This window comes from Oncorhynchus kisutch, linkage group LG5 (assembly GCF_002021735.2).
Source record: "Oncorhynchus kisutch isolate 150728-3 linkage group LG5, Okis_V2, whole genome shotgun sequence".
Lineage (NCBI taxonomy): Eukaryota > Metazoa > Chordata > Actinopteri > Salmoniformes > Salmonidae > Oncorhynchus > Oncorhynchus kisutch.
The window spans coordinates 15293478-15313108 of NC_034178.2; the positions used below are offsets into that span (position 1 = coordinate 15293478).

A 19631-nucleotide genomic window follows, 5' to 3' on the forward strand; every position below is an offset into this window, starting at 1 on the left:
CTTTTTTAAGCAAATTTTCTGCAGTTCTACAAATTTCTACAAATTTGTCTGACGATTTTTAAAGCTAGTTTCCTGCAATTCTATGCATTTTACCATGGCTAATGCTGTGTTATTTTGCTTGCGTCTAATAACAAAATATATAATATTGCTAAATTTATTGAATTTATTTCTAATTTCTACATAGCCTACTTTGTATGGTTTAGTCGTTCAAGTTTACACTGACAGTGTTTTTCCATCCCAAAAATGTCATGAAATAAAACATTGTTTAGCGGCCCACCCAAGTATCACAATGGCAGAAAAATCTCTGAATTATTTTGCCAATGGGTATGTATTGTTAAAGCACATTCACAGCTTCATCTTGTGAACAGTGGATTTATTGCTATTTTATTTATTTTTCTAGAGTTTTCTAATTGATTGTTCACTCTTCTTGAAAGGAGTTCTGGGGAAATAATGCTGTCCCCAGCAATACGTTTCCAGTTTATTTTATGAAGCGTTTTAGCTTTAAATAAAAAAAGACTGTTGCATTAATGCTTCAGGCAGTTGTGTAGCTACTCTCTCTGAAAATAACCTCTCTCTCTCTCACACACAGATCGTCGACAGAAAGTGCCTTCGACATTCTTACTTGAGCTGCCTGCCTGCACGTCTCCTCCACCGAGCCTGCAACATTCCCTCCCTTCGCTGTGACAGAAGATAGCTCAACCTCAGCCCCTGCCCTACCAACTCCTCTTTTTCAGGCTCCGTCGCTGCACTAGAGAAACCCAAGCAGACCGATTTAACTGCAGAGGTTGGGGGAACTGTCTGGCCACTGCCAAAACAGAGTGCTGACTGACTCATTCGGGCAAGTTTAGTCAATACCCTACCCAACGTCTACACCCACTTAATATTCTCGCCCAAGCAGTGCCATCACCCTCGAAATAGCACCAGTTTCAATTCTCTTCCCCCGCTACCCCTTCCTTCCCACTTCCACCACATTCAGACGTTCCGTCAGTCCAGCCTGCCTCTGAGCATGCCCCCGTTGCCCTGTCAGTGGCCTGCACCTGGGACTAACTGATTGACGAGCGACGTCTCTTGATTGGCAGCTTCTCTGATAGCCGCCATCTCCCAAGCAGGGACCACATCTGGGTTGCAAATCCACCAGCTCTGCTGCTCTGAAGTCCGCAAGGGCAAACGACTTTCATTGATCCACACACCTTTTTTTTTGCTACACTTTTAGTTGTTTTTCTAGCACACTGAAGAGCCATTAGAGTATAGCCTCTCCTTAAACAAGTGGCTAGCTTTACCCCACCCGGCATTGCTATGGCTTTAAATATTGCTTCGATGAGAGACACAAAATGGCTGACGCTGGAGGTGTGCCGGCAGTTCCAGAGGGGGACATGTTCGCGGAGTGATGAGGAATGCAAATTTGCGCACCCACCCAAAAGCTGCCAGGTGGAGAACGGAAGGGTGATTGCCTGCTTTGACTCACTAAAGGTAAGGAATGCAGAGCAGAGATAAAGGCGAAGTATTTATTCTAAGGCACATGTGTCAAACAAGGCCCGCCGGCAGGATCCGGCCCGTGACACATTTTTAATCCGGCCCATTCTGTGCACCAAAGGCAGTACATTGCCACACACACCTCCTCCCAGAGACCCACACACACACACCTCCTCCCAGAGACCCACACACACACACCTCCTCCCAGAGACCCACACACACCCAACCATGAGCCCGCCAGTGTTCTGTATCATATCATCACTAAACATTTGCAGCATCCCCAACTGTTCTCCTTAAGGGCACTGACTGATTTTAAGCGTGTGGTAGGAACCGGGTCATTGTTGTACCACAGACAATGTCATATTGGTTGTCAAAAAGTTATTAGATAAAGGATTCACGTGAGTATGATGAGTCAACAGTTTGATACGCTCCCAAAGTGCGCAGGGGAGGGAAAGGGCATGGACACATGCCACAGTCCTAGGCTACTAAAATGTTGCAGTCTGGCTTCAGTTTTTAAAGCTTGACAATGAATAAACAAAAAAAACTAAACCTGCAACAAAACACCATGCAAAGGATAAACATGTAGGCCTATTACAGCAACATACAGCTGCTTTCAACTTCCTGTGATCCATGCAGCGCGAAAAATGTACAACCTAGGTACGTTTTTGTTATTTTCCGTTTTGAAATACTTTTAGGGTTGTAGCATATTATGCACCTCTGCAAGCATAGCCGCAAAGGCTGGACAAATATGATTTATCTTTTGTTTAATGTTGAAACGCTCAATACAGCATCCTATGTACGTTTTTAATGGACATTATATAAAGGGGCATACTTCTTCAAGTAAAAGAATGTCCCAAAAAAATCTAAATACAAACGGGCTATGTCTGGCCTACGAATTCGTTTTTTGTCAATATGGCCCTTACGGTGATTGAGTTTGACCCTACTATTCTAAGGGCTTCTGTGATATCGCTCTCCAAATCCTTTGCTCATTAATTTGGGACAGATTTACTGTATATTTAAATTGGGCACTACAGAATGAAGACGCTTTAAGTTTGCTACAACCAGGTTTTGTTTCATAATGGCTTCACTTTTGCCCTGGTTTGAATAGATATGTCTTGCTGTAGGCCTAATCATTGTTAAATAACTCCCTAGTTATAATAAGTTTAAAAGAGCCTCTTGAAGAAGGCTCAGAGCCAGGTAAGGTAGCATATCGAAGCAAATTAGCTTGGTCTATTACATAACAATTTTGTAATATGAGGGTACTCAATCTGGAGCAGGTTATGTGTAAACTGCATTGCGCCGTAGATCATTCATACCACAGTATCATGTAAGAATTTTTAACATTTTGCCGTTCCGATGGTAGGAGGCACACGAATTGGAGTGTGTCCGCTCTCCACGCAATGCGAGAGTCAAGACGAGCTTGACCTATTGAGTTGTGGGGTGGGTTTTTAATACGTTTAGCTCTGTTACCATTCCACGTCCATCCTTTTATACTAGTGACCCAACGTCTGACCGGTGTAGAGGTGTCCGATGGTTCTATTTCTAGACTGTGTCAGCTGTGACACATAAAACGACATGTTGAATAAGGTGAATGTTTTTATTTGGCTTATGCAAGCAGTTGTTGCAATAGCATAAAACCTACAAGAGTATGGTGCATGGTCCCACTTTTATTTGGATAGTCCCATATAGATGATGTACAGATAGTCATACGATAAACACACTCTCTGTAGATAAGCAAATGCTTGCAACGGTTACGAAAGGGTTAGGTTTAGGATAAGGGTTAGGTTTAGGATAAGGGTTAGGTTTAGGTTTAGGATAAGGGTTAGGTTTAGGATAAGGGTTAGGTTTAGGTTAGGGTTGGTGGATAGTTAGTTGAAATGTTGTTGCTACTCATTGAACATCTACTTGGGACTATCCAGATAGTGTTACCTGGCACATTCAAGGATTTATCCTTTTATATTTATTTATCCAGGTTTTTTTTTCTGCACTGTGTAAACATTTTGTTTCAGTCATTGAAAAGACCTAGGCCGATACTGGAATCATGCTGCCTCGTAATTCAACAGTGAATCAATAAAAATATCAAATGCAGATAAAACCCTGAACTTTCAAGATGAAAGAACCGGACAAAAACCTGCTAAGACCCTCGTATTAAAAGCAGGTCCCCTTACATAATATTACACAGCGAACTACTGCAGTGGGGATGGGGGAGTGCAGGCTCCATTATATTTAAGACAGTGGTAGCAGTAGCTGCGGTTAAACCTTGGAAACCTACCCAGTGACAATGATGAATGACCAGAGAAACTGGAGCAGGTATCTTGCCGAACAATAGTCATACGTCACAATGCCGTAGCTTTTTAGATGAAAGTGTGAGCTATTGCAGCAATTTTAAAGGGACCTCAACCAGAAGGTTATGCAGTGTTTATAACATGGTCTTCAAGGTCATGCTTTGGGTCCAAGGCAAAGGTTTGAGTTTCACACAAGAGTGAGATGTGCTTTTTACATGATACCAATACTGAGAACTCACTGGGGGTCTGCTATTTTTCTGGTGTTGTTCCCACTGTCGCTGACCCTATAAAAGTGTGAGTTACGATCAATGCGCATTCTACATGATACAACATCTCTGTCCAGCAAGATTTAGGGCCAAAATACTATATATGTTTAATTTGCAAATTGTGAATGTCATCATCTGTAATGATCATCACCTCCTTGGCATGTAAGGAATTCTGCCTGCTTCAGTTCAGAACCAAACCCAGTAACCACTCTATAACTACATGAGTCTTGGCAGCTCTACATCATTTGAGGCAACTCGCTGTTGAAAATGGCGTTGCATTTATGGGGCCATCAGCTGTTTTCTTGGCAACCCCCTTGGTATTTGTAAAGCCCCTTTGAGTTATTGCAGAGCAATCGGCCAATTGACTGGCGGTCTATTACAGCTGCCCGGCTCCGTCAAACCCTGCAACAGCTTAATGGGTGTACAGCTGACTTCAATTGGGATCGATTTGTAATCGTGCCGCGTAAGGACCTGACGTCCGTTCTCCGGGTGTTCGCCTACGTTCTGTCGAGATGCAAGCTACATTGAAACGTTTGATTTGTCACTGACATTTTAAATGTGGTGTTATTGTTCATATGAAGTGTAAAACAGATACTGAGATGCCACAGAGTCAGATATGAAGAAACAAACTGCAAGGCTACGCTCTGAAATGGTGTGTCCTCCTAACCCTCGTAAGCTCAGTGTTATTCTGGTGGTTATCTGGGGAGCCCTGTTCTGTTGACCTGTCCCTCCGAGGCATATCCTCACGTGCCTCGGGAGCCATTTGAGACATCACCGCCAGGCCAATGTCAAGAGTCCGAGCTCTCTCCTATTATATCTGGAATATATGCCTGCCTGGATCCTCCTCAGCCACCCCATCTGTGACAAGGTTATCTAGCCTGTCTGTAGTGCGAGGCGTGACACAGGGAGATTTGAAGGGATCCATTCAAAGGCGCAACCTCAGAGAGAGGTGAGATAGAGGCACTCTGCTGCTTAACAGAACAGTCGGGCCTCCTCGCAGAGCCCCTGGAGGTACAGCAGTCACCCAACCAAGAGGGTCCATGGTGCAGGGACAGAGCAGTGAGACAGAGGCCAGTCAGGCCACTGGGAGCAGAGTCCAGATAAACACTGGCAGGTTTGACCTGCAGAGGCAGGTTGAACAGCAGGCTTTGCATTCTCCCTCTGTGTGCTTTGCATTAACAAGAAGTGCAAGATTAATTAATTCTGTCACAGGCATCGTTCGTTACATTCACCGTTCCGCCGTGACTTTGTCTTACTGTTTTCAGCATTTCGTACTGTCTTGTGGATTGCGTGCGTCCTTTCAGGTGCTTTTCTCTCCCGATGGACAGAAGTTCTGTGTTGCATGGACACTGTGGGTTTTAACACTAGGTTTGGTTTGAGTTAACAGACACATTCAGGATAAATTGGAGTGAACCTTCCCCAGAGAAGGTTAGAGCTGAAGGATGTGTTGCCATAGCAATTTACCTGGCTAAAAGGTGAGCCACCTTCATGACAACGGTTATCTGGTTTTGACTTCAGAATTGGCCTAAGCTGGCTGACTTACTCTTTTATCACGCTTTGTGACAGGCTACTGGTTTGCTTTGAACTAACCTGACAACAGTTAGACTACTGTCTAAGATGCTAACCAAGGGAACCATGACCGTGAAGGAGGAGGGGTTGGGTGACCGCAACAAAGGACTAGAGGTCGACTGATTTATTCATTTTCAAAGTCGATACCGATTTATTGGAGGACCATAAAAAGCCGATACCAATTAATCGGCCGTTTTAAACAACTTTTTTTTTTTTTTTTTTTTAGTTTGAAGTTTTCTTGTTTTTCAATCAACCAACAAAACACATTCCACATTCACAGATGTGACAGGCTTTAAAAAAATAAAAAGTCAAAAAATAATAATACATTTGAAAAAATAAAATGAATGATAAAGTCAAATAAAAGCATTTATTTTCCTTGGTGCATATATATATATATATATATATATATATATATATATATATATATATATATATATATACACAGTGCCTTGCGAAAGTATTCGGCCCCCTTGAACTTTGCGACCTTTTGCCACATTTCAGGCTTCAAACATAAAGATATAAAACTGTATTTTTTTGTGAAGAATCAACAACAAGTGGGACACAATCATGAAGTGGAACGACATTTATTGGATATTTCAAACTTTTTTTAACAAATCAAAAACTGAAAAATTGGGCGTGCAAAATTATTCAGCCCCTTTACTTTCAGTGCAGCAAACTCTCTCCAGAAGTTCAGTGAGGATCTCTGAATGATCCAATGTTGACCTAAATGACTAATGATGATAAATACAATCCACCTGTGTGTAATCAAGTCTCCGTATAAATGCACCTGCAACGTCTCAGAGGTCCGTTAAAAGCGCAGAGAGCATCATGAAGAACAAGGAACACACCAGGCAGGTCCGAGATACTGTTGTGAAGAAGTTTAAAGCCGGATTTGGATACAAAAAGATTTCCCAAGCTTTAAACATCCCAAGGAGCACTGTGCAAGCGATAATATTGAAATGGAAGGAGTATCAGACCACTGCAAATCTACCAAGACCTGGCCGTCCCTCTAAACTTTCAGCTCATACAAGGAGAAGACTGATCAGAGATGCAGCCAAGAGGCCCATGATCACTCTGGATGAACTGCAGAGATCTACAGCTGAGGTGGGAGACTCTGTCCATAGGACAACAATCAGTCGTATATTGCACAAATCTGGCCTTTATGGAAGAGTGGCAAGAAGAAAGCCATTTCTTAAAGATATCCATAAAAAGTGTCGTTTAAAGTTTGCCACAAGCCACCTGGGAGACACACCAAACATGTGGAAGAAGGTGCTCTGGTCAGATGAAACCAAAATTGAACTTTTTGGCAACAATGCAAAACGTTATGTTTGGCGTAAAAGCAACACAGCTCATCACCCTGAACACACCATCCCCACTGTCAAACATGGTGGTGGCAGCATCATGGTTTGGGCCTGCTTTTCTTCAGCGGGGACAGGGAAGATGGTTAAAATTGATGGGAAGATGGATGGAGCCAAATATAGGACCATTCTGGAAGAACCTGATGGAGTCTGCAAAAGACCTGAGACTGGGACGGAGATTTGTCTTCCAACAAGACAATGATCCAAAACATAAAGCAAAATCTACAATGGAATGGTTCAAAAATAATGTTAGAATGGCCAAGTCAAAGTCCAGACCTGAATCCAATCGAGAATCTGTGGAAAGAACTGAAAACTGCTGTTCACAAATGCTCTCCATCCAACCTCACTGAGCTCGAGCTGTTTTGCAAGGAGGAATGGGAAAAAATTTCAGTCTCTCGATGTGCAAAACTGATAGAGACATACCCCAAGCGACTTACAGCTGTAATCGCAGCAAAAGGTGGCGCTACAAAGTATTAACTTAAGGGGCCTGAATAATTTTGCACGCCCAATTTTTCAGTTTTTGATTTGTTAAAAAAGTTTGAAATATCCAATAAATGTCGTTCCACTTCATGATTGTGTCCCACTTGTTGTTGATTCTTCACAAAAAAATACAGTTTTATATCTTTATGTTTGAAGCCTGAAATGTGGCAAAAGGTCGCAAAGTTCAAGGGGGCCGAATACTTTCGCAAGGCACTAATATATATATATATATATACACGTACTCAAACTAAATTAAAATAAAAACACAACACTTGCAGCAGCACTATCAAGGTTCTTATCAGCTATTTCAAGCATTCGCTGAGACGACGGGCCAATAATTCGTTTTTAGGTTTTACAGTACCTTACACAACATGTATCTGCGCATTTCCCTAGTCACCCCGTTCATTCTGTCCAGTTTGAAATATAGTTGAATAGTGGAGACCAGAGTCTATCAAACTTGGGCTGTCTCTTGTGGAGGTCATAAGTGAGCTTTTCAAGAGGAAGAAAGTCAACAATCTGGTCAATCCACATTTTAAATGCAGGAGGGGTATTTGAGGCCCACAATAGAAGAATACATTTCTTAGCAAAGTATGTAATAGTCATAAGCAAATTTTCTCTGTCAGGATCAAGAACAAAGTCCTGCTGGACATTAAGAAAATAGATACACGGGGTCATATCAAACTGTACCTCTAGTATTTTCTGTGCAGCAGTATGTACAGATTGCTGGAATCTGGCAATCTCTCTACAGCTCCAAAATACATGCATATAGGTTCCACTTTCAGAGGTACATCTTTTACAGTTAGGAGACATATCTGTTTTCATTCTATGGAGTCTCAAAGGAGTATAATAAAATGTGTACAAAAATTTGTAATTAGATTCTTTCATTTTTACACTGGTAGAGGAGCAGTATACCCTGTCGCAAACCTCCGCCCATAACTCATCACTGATAGTCAAACCAAGGTCCTTTTCCCAGATTATTTTCAAAGGAGTAAAGGAGGAGCTTCCTTTCCCAGAAAGGAGTCTATAGATGTAAGATATTTTGCCTTTAATGGATTGTGCTGTGACAAGGGTTTCAACTTCATTCAACTGAGTTCTAAACCTCCTCTTGGAGGTAAATGAGGAAATTACATGTCTAATTTGAAGATGTTTTAAAAAATGGGATCTTGGCACATCGAATTCACTGCAGAGCTCTTGAAAGGATTTCAGTGTAGTGGTTTTCTGATGAAATGGGTCTGAAAAGGTCCTGATTCCTAGAGTATGCCAAAGATTAAAGTTGGCATCCCTCAGGGCTTTTGGCAAGTCTGGGTTGCCTACTATAGGCGAGTGAGAACATATTTGGGAGGAAATGCCCAGGTATTTCTTACAGTCCCTCCACGCTAGTAGGGTGCTGTAAATCAAAGGTTTTGGATATGTTGCCCACTTCACTAAAGTTATTAATGAATATAATTGAGCTTAAGGGCAATGAACCACAGAAGCCCAATCCTATCTGAATCCACGTTGACTCTTGTCTGTTTGTGATCCATGTTAGCATGTTGCGGATTTGGGCAGACCAGTAGTACAATTGAAGGGAGGGAAGGGCAAGACCACCCTTAGATTCAGGTTTCGATAGAGTGGAAAACTTGATCCTAGGTTTTTTATTGCCCCATATAAATTTGGTGATGCTTTGGTTAGTTGTTTTGAAGAAGGAAACTGGGAGATAGCATGGGAGCATCTGAAATAAGTAGTTCAGTCTAGGGAGGACATTCATACGGATTACATAAATTCTTCTTACTAAGCTAATTGGGAGGGAGATCCAGGTTTGGAGATCGTTCTTGATTCGGTCCAGGAGTGGAAGATAATTTTCCTTAAGGCTATTCAGATCTGGTGTTATGAAGATCCCGAGGTATTGAAACCCCTGTGTTTTCCAAATCTGCCGATTTTTAAATAAAAAATAAAAACAAATGTTATTTTTATTAAAAATTTTTTTTACATGTAATTGTCATTATTACAAATAAAAAAAAATACAACTACTGAATGAACACTTATTTGAACTTAATATAATACATCAAAATCAATTTAGCCTCAAATAATGAAATATGTTCAATTTCGTTTAAATAATGCAAAAACAAAGTGCAATATGTGCCATGTAAGAAAGCTAACGTTTAAGTTCCTTGCTCAGAATATGAAAGTTGGTGGTTCCTTTAACCATGAGTGTTACGGCTTTCTAGTTGTGATGAAGGAGAGTCGGACCAAACTGCAGCGTGTCGATTGCGATCCATATTTATTCAAACAAACGTAACAATGTATAAACACTAAACACTACAAAACAATAAACGTAATGAAAACCGAAACAGCCTATACTTGTGTCAACTAACAATGCGACAGGAACAAAGACACTAAGGACAATCACCCACGACAAACTCAAAGAATATGGCTGCCTAAATATGGTTCCCAATCAGAGACAACGATAAGCACCTGCCTCTGATTGAGAATCACTCCAGACAGCCATAGACCTTGCTAGATAACCCCACTAGCTACAATCCCAAATATATATACACACCAAAACCCCAAGACAAAACACAATACAAAAACTCCATGCCACACCCTGGCCTGACCAAATACATAAAGATAAACACAAAATACTTTGACCAGGGCGTGACAATGAGCCTTCAATATTCCCAGGTAAGAAGTTTTTGGTTGTAGTTAGTTATTATAGGACTATTTCTCTCTATACCAATTGTATTTAAAATACCTTTGACTATTGATGTTCTTATAGGCACTTTAGTATTGCCAGTGTAACCGTATAGCTTCCGTCCCTCTCCTCGCCCCTACCTGGGCTTGAACCAGGAACACATCGACAACAGCCAACCTCGAAGCAGCGTTACCCATGCAGCGCAACTACTCCAAGTCTCAGAACGAGTGACGTTTGAAACGCTATTAGCGCGCATCCAGCTAACTAGCTAGCCATTTCACATCGGCCTAATCTCGGGAATTGATGGACTTGAAGTCATAAACAGCTCAATCCTTGAAGCACAGCAAAGAGCTGCTGGCAAAACGCATGAAAGTGCTGTTTGAATGAATGCCTGCTGATGCCTACCATCGTTCAGTCAGACTGCTCTATCAAATCATAGACTTAATTATAACATAATAACACACACAAATACAAGTCTAAGGTCATTAATATGGTCAAATCCGGAAACTATCATCTCGAAAAGAAGACGTTTATTCTTTCAGTGAAATACGGAACCGTTCCATATTTTATATAAACGGGTGGCATCCATAAGTCTAAATATTCCTTTTTACAGTGGGACAAAAGTATTTAGTCAGCCACCAATTGTGCAAGTTCTCCCACTTAAAAAGATGAGAGGCCTGTAATTTTCATCATAGGTACACTTCAACTATGACAGCCTTTTATACTGATAAGTTCAAACAGGTGCCATTAATACAGGTAACGAGTGGAGGACAGAGGAGCCTCTTACAGAAGAAGTTACAGGTCTGTGTAAGCCAGAAATCTTGCTTGTTTGTAGGTGACCAAATACTTATTTTCCACCATAATTTGCAAATAAATTCATTATAAATCCTACAATGTGATTTTCTAGATATTTTTTTCTCATTTTGTCTGTCATAGTTAGTGTACCTATGATGAAAATTACAGATCTCTCATCTTTTTAAGTGGGAGAACTTGCACAAATGGCAGCTGACTAAATACTTTTTTGCCTCACTGTACATTGCACAACCTTCAATGTTATGTCATAATTACGTAACATTCTGGCAAATTAGGCGGCCCAAACTATTGCATATACCCTGACTCTGCGTGCAATGAACGCAAGAGAAGTGACACAATTTCACCTGGTTAATATTGCCTGCTAACCTGGATTACTTTTAGCTAAATATGCAGGTTTAAAAATATATACTTCTGTGTATTGATTTTTAGAAAGGCAATGATGGTTAGGTACACATTGGAGCAAGGACAGTCCTTTTTCGCGAATACGCTCCGCATCGATTTATATGCAATGCAGCACACGCTAGATAAACTAGTAATATCATCAATCATGTGTAGTTAACTGGTGATTATGATTGATTGTTTTTTATAAGAGAAGTTTAATGCTATCTAGCAACTTACCGTGGCTTACTGCATTCGTGTAACAGGCAGGCTCCTCGTGGAGTGCAATGAGAGGCAGGTGGTTAGAGCGTTGGACTAGTTAACTGTAAGGTTGCAAGATTGAATCCCCGAGCTGACAAGGTAAAAATCTGTCGTTCTGCCCCTGAACAAGGCAGTTAACCCACCGTTCAAAGGCCGTCATGGAAAATAAGAATGTGTTCTTAACTGACTTGCCCAGTTAAATAAAGATTACATTTTTTATCGGCCAAATTGGTGTACAAAAATACCGATTGTTTTTTTTATTTTCTTTTTTCGATTATGAAAACATGAAATCGGCCTTAATTAATCGGCCATTCCGATTAATCGGTCGACCTCTTCAAAGGACAGAAGGTATCTATGAAAACAACATAAACACCAGAGTCATGTGATTGTGTCGTAATGGCTGTGAGTGAATAGCCTGTTGTTGAGTGCCAACTGTTACTGACACGTCTAGGGGTCTAACAGTTTACCAAACCCACCTTTTCGGTAAATATTGCAGTTTTGGTTTTGGGGTCATGTTTCGGTACAGCGGGAAAATGAAATGCCAACCGTTACTGTAGTTAATTTAAGAAGTTTATTTAAGAAAATACAAAGTGTTGCTATTCCTGATTCCATTTATGATCATGAGTCATATAATGCCTGATGGGAGCACCGTCAGGAATACCAACACTTTGGATATTCTAAAATGAAAACACACGATTACGCAACAACACGAATATAAAGTGCAATATGTGTGTGAAATCAATATGTTAACATGGCTCAGACATTGTATAGGCCTATGCTATAATATGCGCTTTTGTGACTCATAAAGCGCAGTAATTTACATTTCCCACTCTGGGGTAATGTGATGGACTTTCACTGTTAAGACCTGGAGGTCCATCCATCTGTAGTAAGCTCAATACAGGGTGCATTGGCCAATTCATTGACAACTTTGGCTTTAGCTTCCTTATAGTGGTGGGTAGGCTACTACCTTTTTACTGAAATGGATGCGAGAGGGCGTAAGGTGGCTTGAGCACTTTTACGAGGTGCTGAAATTCCCTATTCTTCTCAACCGTCAGGAATGGGTGCTTATCCGTGGCTATAAACATACCTAACACTCATAACTTCTTTGTCCCGGTCAGAATCCACTGCTTGAATGCAGTGTGGAGACAAAGTTGTGGTGTTTTTGTGGGAGTTTCCGTCTTGCTCCGGTGGTAGGAATACTGGGGTGATTTCAGTGTAAATGTGTCAACATGTTTGAGGTTTTGGCAGCTGCGTAGGCCATTCTCGTTGAGCAGTGGCAATATACTATTTTTTTTTATCCATCGCCGTTGTAATCTACTGGAGAGCCGAAATGTTCCCAAACTGGAGATTCAAACATGAATGGAATCCTCCTGCTTTATCGACCCCACCACTCTCCATCATACAGAACTAGTTCCCAGCTGTGCAAAATAAAAGGACAGTTTGAAATGCGCCAATTAAGATAAGAATTTTGATTACAACGGCTCTAGTTGTTGTAATAGAATAGGCAGAAATGGGTTTTTTTCAGCTCAGATTTACTCAAGGCACACAACACAACGTAGGCATAGCAATGTTGTACAATCCAGCTCTTCAAGACTTACCCAGAAAGACTCTGCAATCGCTGCCAAAGATGCTTCTACAAAGTATTGACTCAGTGGTGTGAACTTATGTAAATTAGATTTCTGTATGTCATTTTCAATACATTTGCTAACATTTCTAAAAACCATGTTTTCACTTTGTCATTATGGGATATTGTATATAGATGGGTGAGAATTTTGGGGTTTAATCCAATTTGAATTCAGGCTGTAACACAACAAAATGTGGAATAAGTCAAGGGGTATGAATACCAAGAAGGGATTCCTCAGAATGAAAATGAGGGGACAAATTGAATAAGTGCCTCACAGTAGGGGTGCTGATCTAGGATCAGGTCCCCCCCTATCCATATAATCTTATTCATTGGGATTTAACGGTCAAAACTGCGCTTGATTCTTACAGCGCCAGCAGAATGCTGTTGTGAGGTGTTGGATTATTCCTCCCACGCCTCCATGCCTGTTATCTTCACCATCAGCGCTACTTCTCGGTGACCACCACCACGCCTGACTTGAGTGTTTACAACCAACCTGTTTTCCAACGCTGCCTCAGCCTATCAGATTTCAGAGTTTTCAAACAGAAACGGTTAGCTACGCTAGTAGTAATTGTTGTTTCATGTTTTGTGTTTTCCTCTTGTCAAATAAACATTGGTTGAGTCTCAAATGGCACCCTATTGACTACATAGTGCACTATATAGGGTGCCATTTGGGACACAGACATAGTCCCTCGGTGTGAACATCCCCTTGTTTTCTCTCCTCTGTAAGGACATTATGAAATGTGAAAATGGTAGTGTTTGTAAACAAATGGATTTGCGGGGAAGAGGAGGTATGAGAGTGCACTGGCTGGAAGGTCTACGGTGCACACAGCGTGTATAGTCAGGCAGGAAGCCTGGTGCTGGATTTAAACCAATTGTCAAAGATTTTGACTAAAATTCAACCAAAAACTTCCCCGGACATCTTTGAGCTCTGTGCAGCAGCGGCTCCCTCATGCTTCAGTGCATGATCTGGGCAGAGGAAACATGGATATAGCTTAACACACTTTTTGAATCTCGTTTTTGCATTTAGATCTTAGATCTTGAATTTAGCTCAATCCTACCTTGCCTATTTGCTATGTTTGTGTCCGAGGAAGGAATGCTTCACTTAGTCTTCACCTTGACTTCTCAGGTGGGTATAAGCTTGCAAACTTTTTAGGGAGTGGGGGGTTGGGGGGACTTGCATTCCTCAGGGTAATTCCCTAAACTGGGCCACACCCTCGCCATAGCAAACACGCATGGACCGGGGAATGTGTGCCGCGCAGCAGGCAGCAAAGCATAGTAAAGCTAGTGATCCCCCCCGGGGTCATTCACAGCAACAAAGAAGCGCTGGCTGCTGACCTGAGCTTTTAATGGTAGGGCTAGCGATACCGGTGGGGACGAGGCCAGGCTTTGATGATCCCAGCAGGCATCAGCCCCCTCTTAAAAGCGGCCTCTCTGCTCCCCCTCCACACCGTAAACACTCCAGACTTAATTTGGTCCCTGTGACGTCACTCTTTCCTGCTACAGTCTTGTGACCCCAGACCGACAGTCAGACAGTTGATAGGACGAGGCGAAGGTCTAGCTGTCGCAGATGGTTGCTGCAGCGGATATGAGGCCAGTGTTTCCCTCTTAAATGGGCCACTGCTCTGACCCGTGTGTGTGTGTGTGTGTGTGTGTGTGTGTGTGTGTGTGTGTGTGTGCGCCTGCCTGCTATGGCCTGCTAGTCTCCACAGTGCAGTATAGCGCAGTGCGGGACCAGTGACAGTCTCTGTGGGCTGGAAACCACAGTCCTGGAATGGACTTCCTAAACATAAATTACGCTGCGAGAATAGGTCAGACCACTGGCATAGCACAGCCCCAGCTCTGACCTCTGCAGAACTGGTCTAGGCCGTTGAAGCATTGGCTGCTTTACTCTGTTATTGGGAACTGAAGCGTAGCCATTTTGTATTGATTTCTTCCCCCACATGATCTCATCCAAAGATTCAGCACAGGGTGTTAGTGACCCAGTATTACAAGCAAGCCAATAATGGGAGACTGAGAGCATAAAAAAAATCTGTCTGTAGGACAGAGGCTTCACCAAGTCCTCCCTCACTGGCTCTAAATCATTCTCTCTCTCTCTCGCTCTCTCAATAAAACAAGATGCTCTCTGAGAAATGCTTTCTCCTTGAATAATTTCTTCTGCAGAATGTATCCCTCTACAGTATCTCTCATACTTGTTAATTGCACCATCCATCCGCTGTGGTAAGCAGGCACTGCAGCAAACCAAGGGGAGATCCAGTGAGTGCAAGGCAGGCAGGCAGGCCGGAAGCTAGCTACACGCTTGGCCTTTGTGCCATTGTCCGCTTCCTACGTGGCTCCCTATGGAGTAAACCACATTTGACCAGGGCTCATTGGATTCTGGTCGGAAGTAAAGCACTATATAGGTAACAGGGTGCCATTTGGGACGTAGACATTGTCATTTCCCCCTTTTTTTTTTTTAACAGGATTTTGAAACAAAACACGAAGCGTATTTAACTTATTTTGGAAAATAGCCCTGATGTTGTAATCTATGTTGTCATCCAGAGTCACATTTATTTGTTTTCCAAGCTATATGTAACGGAGAGACAAGCGTCGAGAAGCAGGTGAGATGTTTAATAAAACAACAAACATGAAACAAGACATAATAGTGGTGTCTACGCATAAACACAGGAACAATACTGACTGAGGAAAGAACCAAAGGGAGTCAATCAGGAAGGTAATGGAGTCCAGGTGACTCATAATGATGTGCACGTAATGATTGATGTCATGTGTGCGTAATGATGGCTCCCACAGTTAACAGTGGATGTCAGAGTAAAAAAAAAGAAGCCATGAGGTCGAAGCAATTGTCCATAGAGCTCTGAGACAGAATTGTGTCGAGGCACAGATCTGGGGACGGGTACCAAAGAATGTCTGCAGCATTGAAGGTCCCCAAGAACACAGTGGACTCCATCATTCTTAAATGGAAGAAGTTTGGAACCTCCTAGAGCTGGCGAGAAGGGTTTTTGTCAGGGAGGTGACCAAGAACCCGATAGTCGCTCTGACAAAGCTCCAGAGTTCCTCTGTGGAGATGGTTGTCCTTCTGGAAGATTTGCCCAACTCTGCAGCATTCCACCAATCAGGCCTTTATGGTAGAGTGGCCAGATGGAAGCCACTCCTCAGTAAAGGGCACATGACAGCCTGCTTGGAAGATTCTCTGGTCTGATGAAATCAAGATTCAACTCCTTGGCCTGAACGTCAAGTGTCACGTCTGGAGGAAACTTTGCACCATGCCTACGGTGAAGGTGGTGGTGGCAATCATCATGCTGTGGAATTATTATAATTTTTTTTAGAGGCAGGGACTGGGAGACTAGCCAGGATCGCGGGAAAGATGAACGGAGCAAAGTACAGAGAGATCCTTGATGAAAAGGAAGGTTCACCTTCCAACAGGACAACAACCCTTAGCACACAGCCAAGACAACGCAGGGAGTAGCTTCGGGACAGAAACAAGCTTTTTGCTGCACCTGTGAGATCATCTGCAAATCTTTGTACGTGACCAAGGAACTTTTATTTTTTAGTACACAAAAAACGTGGACCACTTGGCTCGTAAGCACCACTTTCAAAACTACTGGCTGAAATTAGGCAAAAGTTTGAGAGTGCATCTTTAAGCTTGCATTCAATTTCCCCTTGATGTTGCACACAACAAGCTTACATCCCCCTGTCACAAGGGGAGTAATGGCTGATTTTAAGATAATCGTCAACCCTGTCCCTTTTTATAGTCACTTTTATAATATTTTATTTATTTAATCTCTTGATGTGAAAACCTATTAGTTATGAAGTTGAATATGTGCTCTTTATTACACAACTTTAAAATTAGGCGAAATAAATAGTATTTTATTTGTACAAGGACCTACACTCCACCTAGGTACTTAGTTTTCCTCGTTGTGTTTTGTGAGCCTTGGGATCTGGTGATACAGAATGTAACCACTCTGGGAGCAGCTAGGAGACAGGCAGCCACAGCTGTCTTCAGAGGGGACGGAGTCCCTTTTAATGAGCCACAGGTCTCCTATTAATTGGCCTTAAAAAATGTAATGTGAGGCACAACCACCACCAACTCATTTGACTGGTAAGCTATAGGGCAATGCAGAATGGGTGCCAATTGGGATGGAGCTAGCCTTGGCAGCCAATAGTGGCCGCTAGATCTGCACTATTGTCTCGGATTGATGTAAAACACTTGTGTCCCGTAGCCCGGCTCATACGTAAAGTATCCTCCGTTCAGGCTGCAAAAGCATAATTTTCCTGCTTAACTAGCTGTGCTTAACTAATGGTCACCCACCAAAAATGGAAAGTATGTGTACTGTCCTAATAGAACACAATTTTTCACCACCTTTTTCGGTTTAAAAAATACATCTTTCCCGGAGGGAGAAACGCTTTTAGTGTAAACTCTACGATGTACATCACATCAATGGAGTTGAGCGGAGACTACTGTTGGCAGACTGAACCTCTGACTACATCGACTCGCTGTCTGTCGAAACAAGTATAAATGTAAATTCTTAAACCCTTACTCTGTACCTGTTTGTCCTCTGTTGCTGCGTGCCTTTCATTGTTTGCTGAAAAGCATACTTTAAATAAAACTTTCGTCAAATACAACCACTGACTGTTTCCTCGTATCGACTGACAGGAACTTGATGTAGTCGGAGGTACATTCCGCCCAGTCGTCGCAACCCAACTCCACTGAGATGTACAGTGTTTGCAGAAAGTATTCACACCCCTTGACTTTTTTCCAAATGTTGTTTTACAGCTGGAATTTAAAATGGATTACATTTTGATTTTTGTGTCACTGGCCTACACACAATATCCCATAATGTCAAAGTGGAATTATGTTTTTAGAGTGTTTTACAAATGAATTAAAAATGTTTGCTTAACAAGTCACATAAGTTGCATGGACTCTGTGCAATACTAGTGTTTCAAGTTATTTGAATTACTCTCGTCTCCGTACCCCACACATACAACTATCTGTAAGTTCCCTCAGTCGAGCAGGGAATTTCAAACCCCGATCCAACCGCAGAGACCAGGGAGGTTTTCCAATGCCTTATAAATAAGGGCACCTATTGCTAGATGGGTAAAAAAAAAAAGTAGACATTGAATATCCCTTTGGGAATGGTGACGTAACCTAAATGAGAGAGTGAAAAGAATGACTCCTGTATAGAATATAAATATTCCAAAACATGCATCCTGTTTGCAATAAGGCGCTAAAGTAAAACAACAAAATATTTGGCAAAGAATTTCACTTTGTCCTGAATACAATGCATTATGTTTGAGGCAAACACATCACTGAGTACCACTCTCCATATTTTCAAGCATAGTGGTGGCTATATCATGTTATGGGTATACTTGTCATCAACAAGGACTAGGATGTTTAGGATAAAAATAAACCGAATAGAGCTAAGCACAGGGAAAATCCTAGAGGAAATCCTGGTTCAGTCTGCTTTCCAACACACTGGGAGACAAATTCCCTATTTCAATAGGACAATCACCTCAAACACAAGGTCAAATATACACTGGAGTTGCTTACCAAGACGACATTGAATGTTCCTGAGTGGCCTAGTTACAGTTTTGACTTAAAGCATCTTGGAAATCTATGGCAATCCTTGAAAATGGCTGTCTAGCAATGATGAACTTGAGAATAACAAAAATTGACAAATATTTTACAATCCAGGTGTGGAAAGCTTTTAGAGACTTACCCAGAAAGACTCACAGCTGTAATCACTGCCAAAGGTGATTGTAACATTTATTTACTCAGGGGGTTGAGAATTTACGTAATGAAGATATTTAGTGTTATTTTCTATATATTTCTTTTTACATGTGTCAATTCTTCTTCCACTTTAACATTATAGTATTTTGTGTAATTCGTTGACAAAAAAATACAATTAATTCCATTTTAATCCCACCTTGTAACACAATGTATAATTTTTTAAATAAAAAGTCAAGGGGTGTGAATACTTTCTGAAGGAACTGTGCATATAGTGGAGTTGAAAAACCCAGCTATTTGGAATGCAGACTAAAGCTGTGCTGACAGACAGCCTAATATGATACAGATGGGGAAGAGACCTAAGTAGATTACTTATCACTAGCTCAGTGAATGACTTGTCTGTATGGATAAGAGACTGAATGATTTCTTCTTTCACTTTCTGGGAATGTCGGGGGGAAGTGAGGCGGTCATCTTGGAGTGATTTAAGCCTTGAAGTGAAGCACTCTTTTGTTTTTAGTGAGGTAGCCTTAAAGTCCCAGTGCAGTCAATAAATGGATTTCCCTGGGTTTTATATACTGTATTTCCACACTATGAGTTTGGAATAATACTGTGCAAATTATGATAATGCCCTTTTAATGTAAGAGCTGTTTGAAAAGACCACCTGAAATTTCAGCCTGTTTTGGTGGGATGCAGTTTTGGCCTGACCAGTTTGGAATGCCGTTTGGGTCTTT

General features: G+C 41.7%; 1 protein-coding gene across 17 annotated transcripts in view; it reads left to right on the forward strand.

Moving 5' to 3' along the window:
* Nucleotides 1-19631, forward strand: part of LOC109890708 (muscleblind-like protein 2a) — a 74305-nt gene that overhangs the window by 14886 nt on the left and 39788 nt on the right. For all 17 annotated transcript variants that reach the window (XM_031824565.1, XM_031824569.1, XM_031824568.1 and 14 more), the window contains one exon: nucleotides 590-1470. In XM_031824565.1, the coding sequence (XP_031680425.1) occupies nucleotides 1297-1470 (174 nt within the window). In that variant the 5' untranslated portion in view covers nucleotides 590-1296. The remainder of the gene's footprint in view (nucleotides 1-589; nucleotides 1471-19631) is intronic.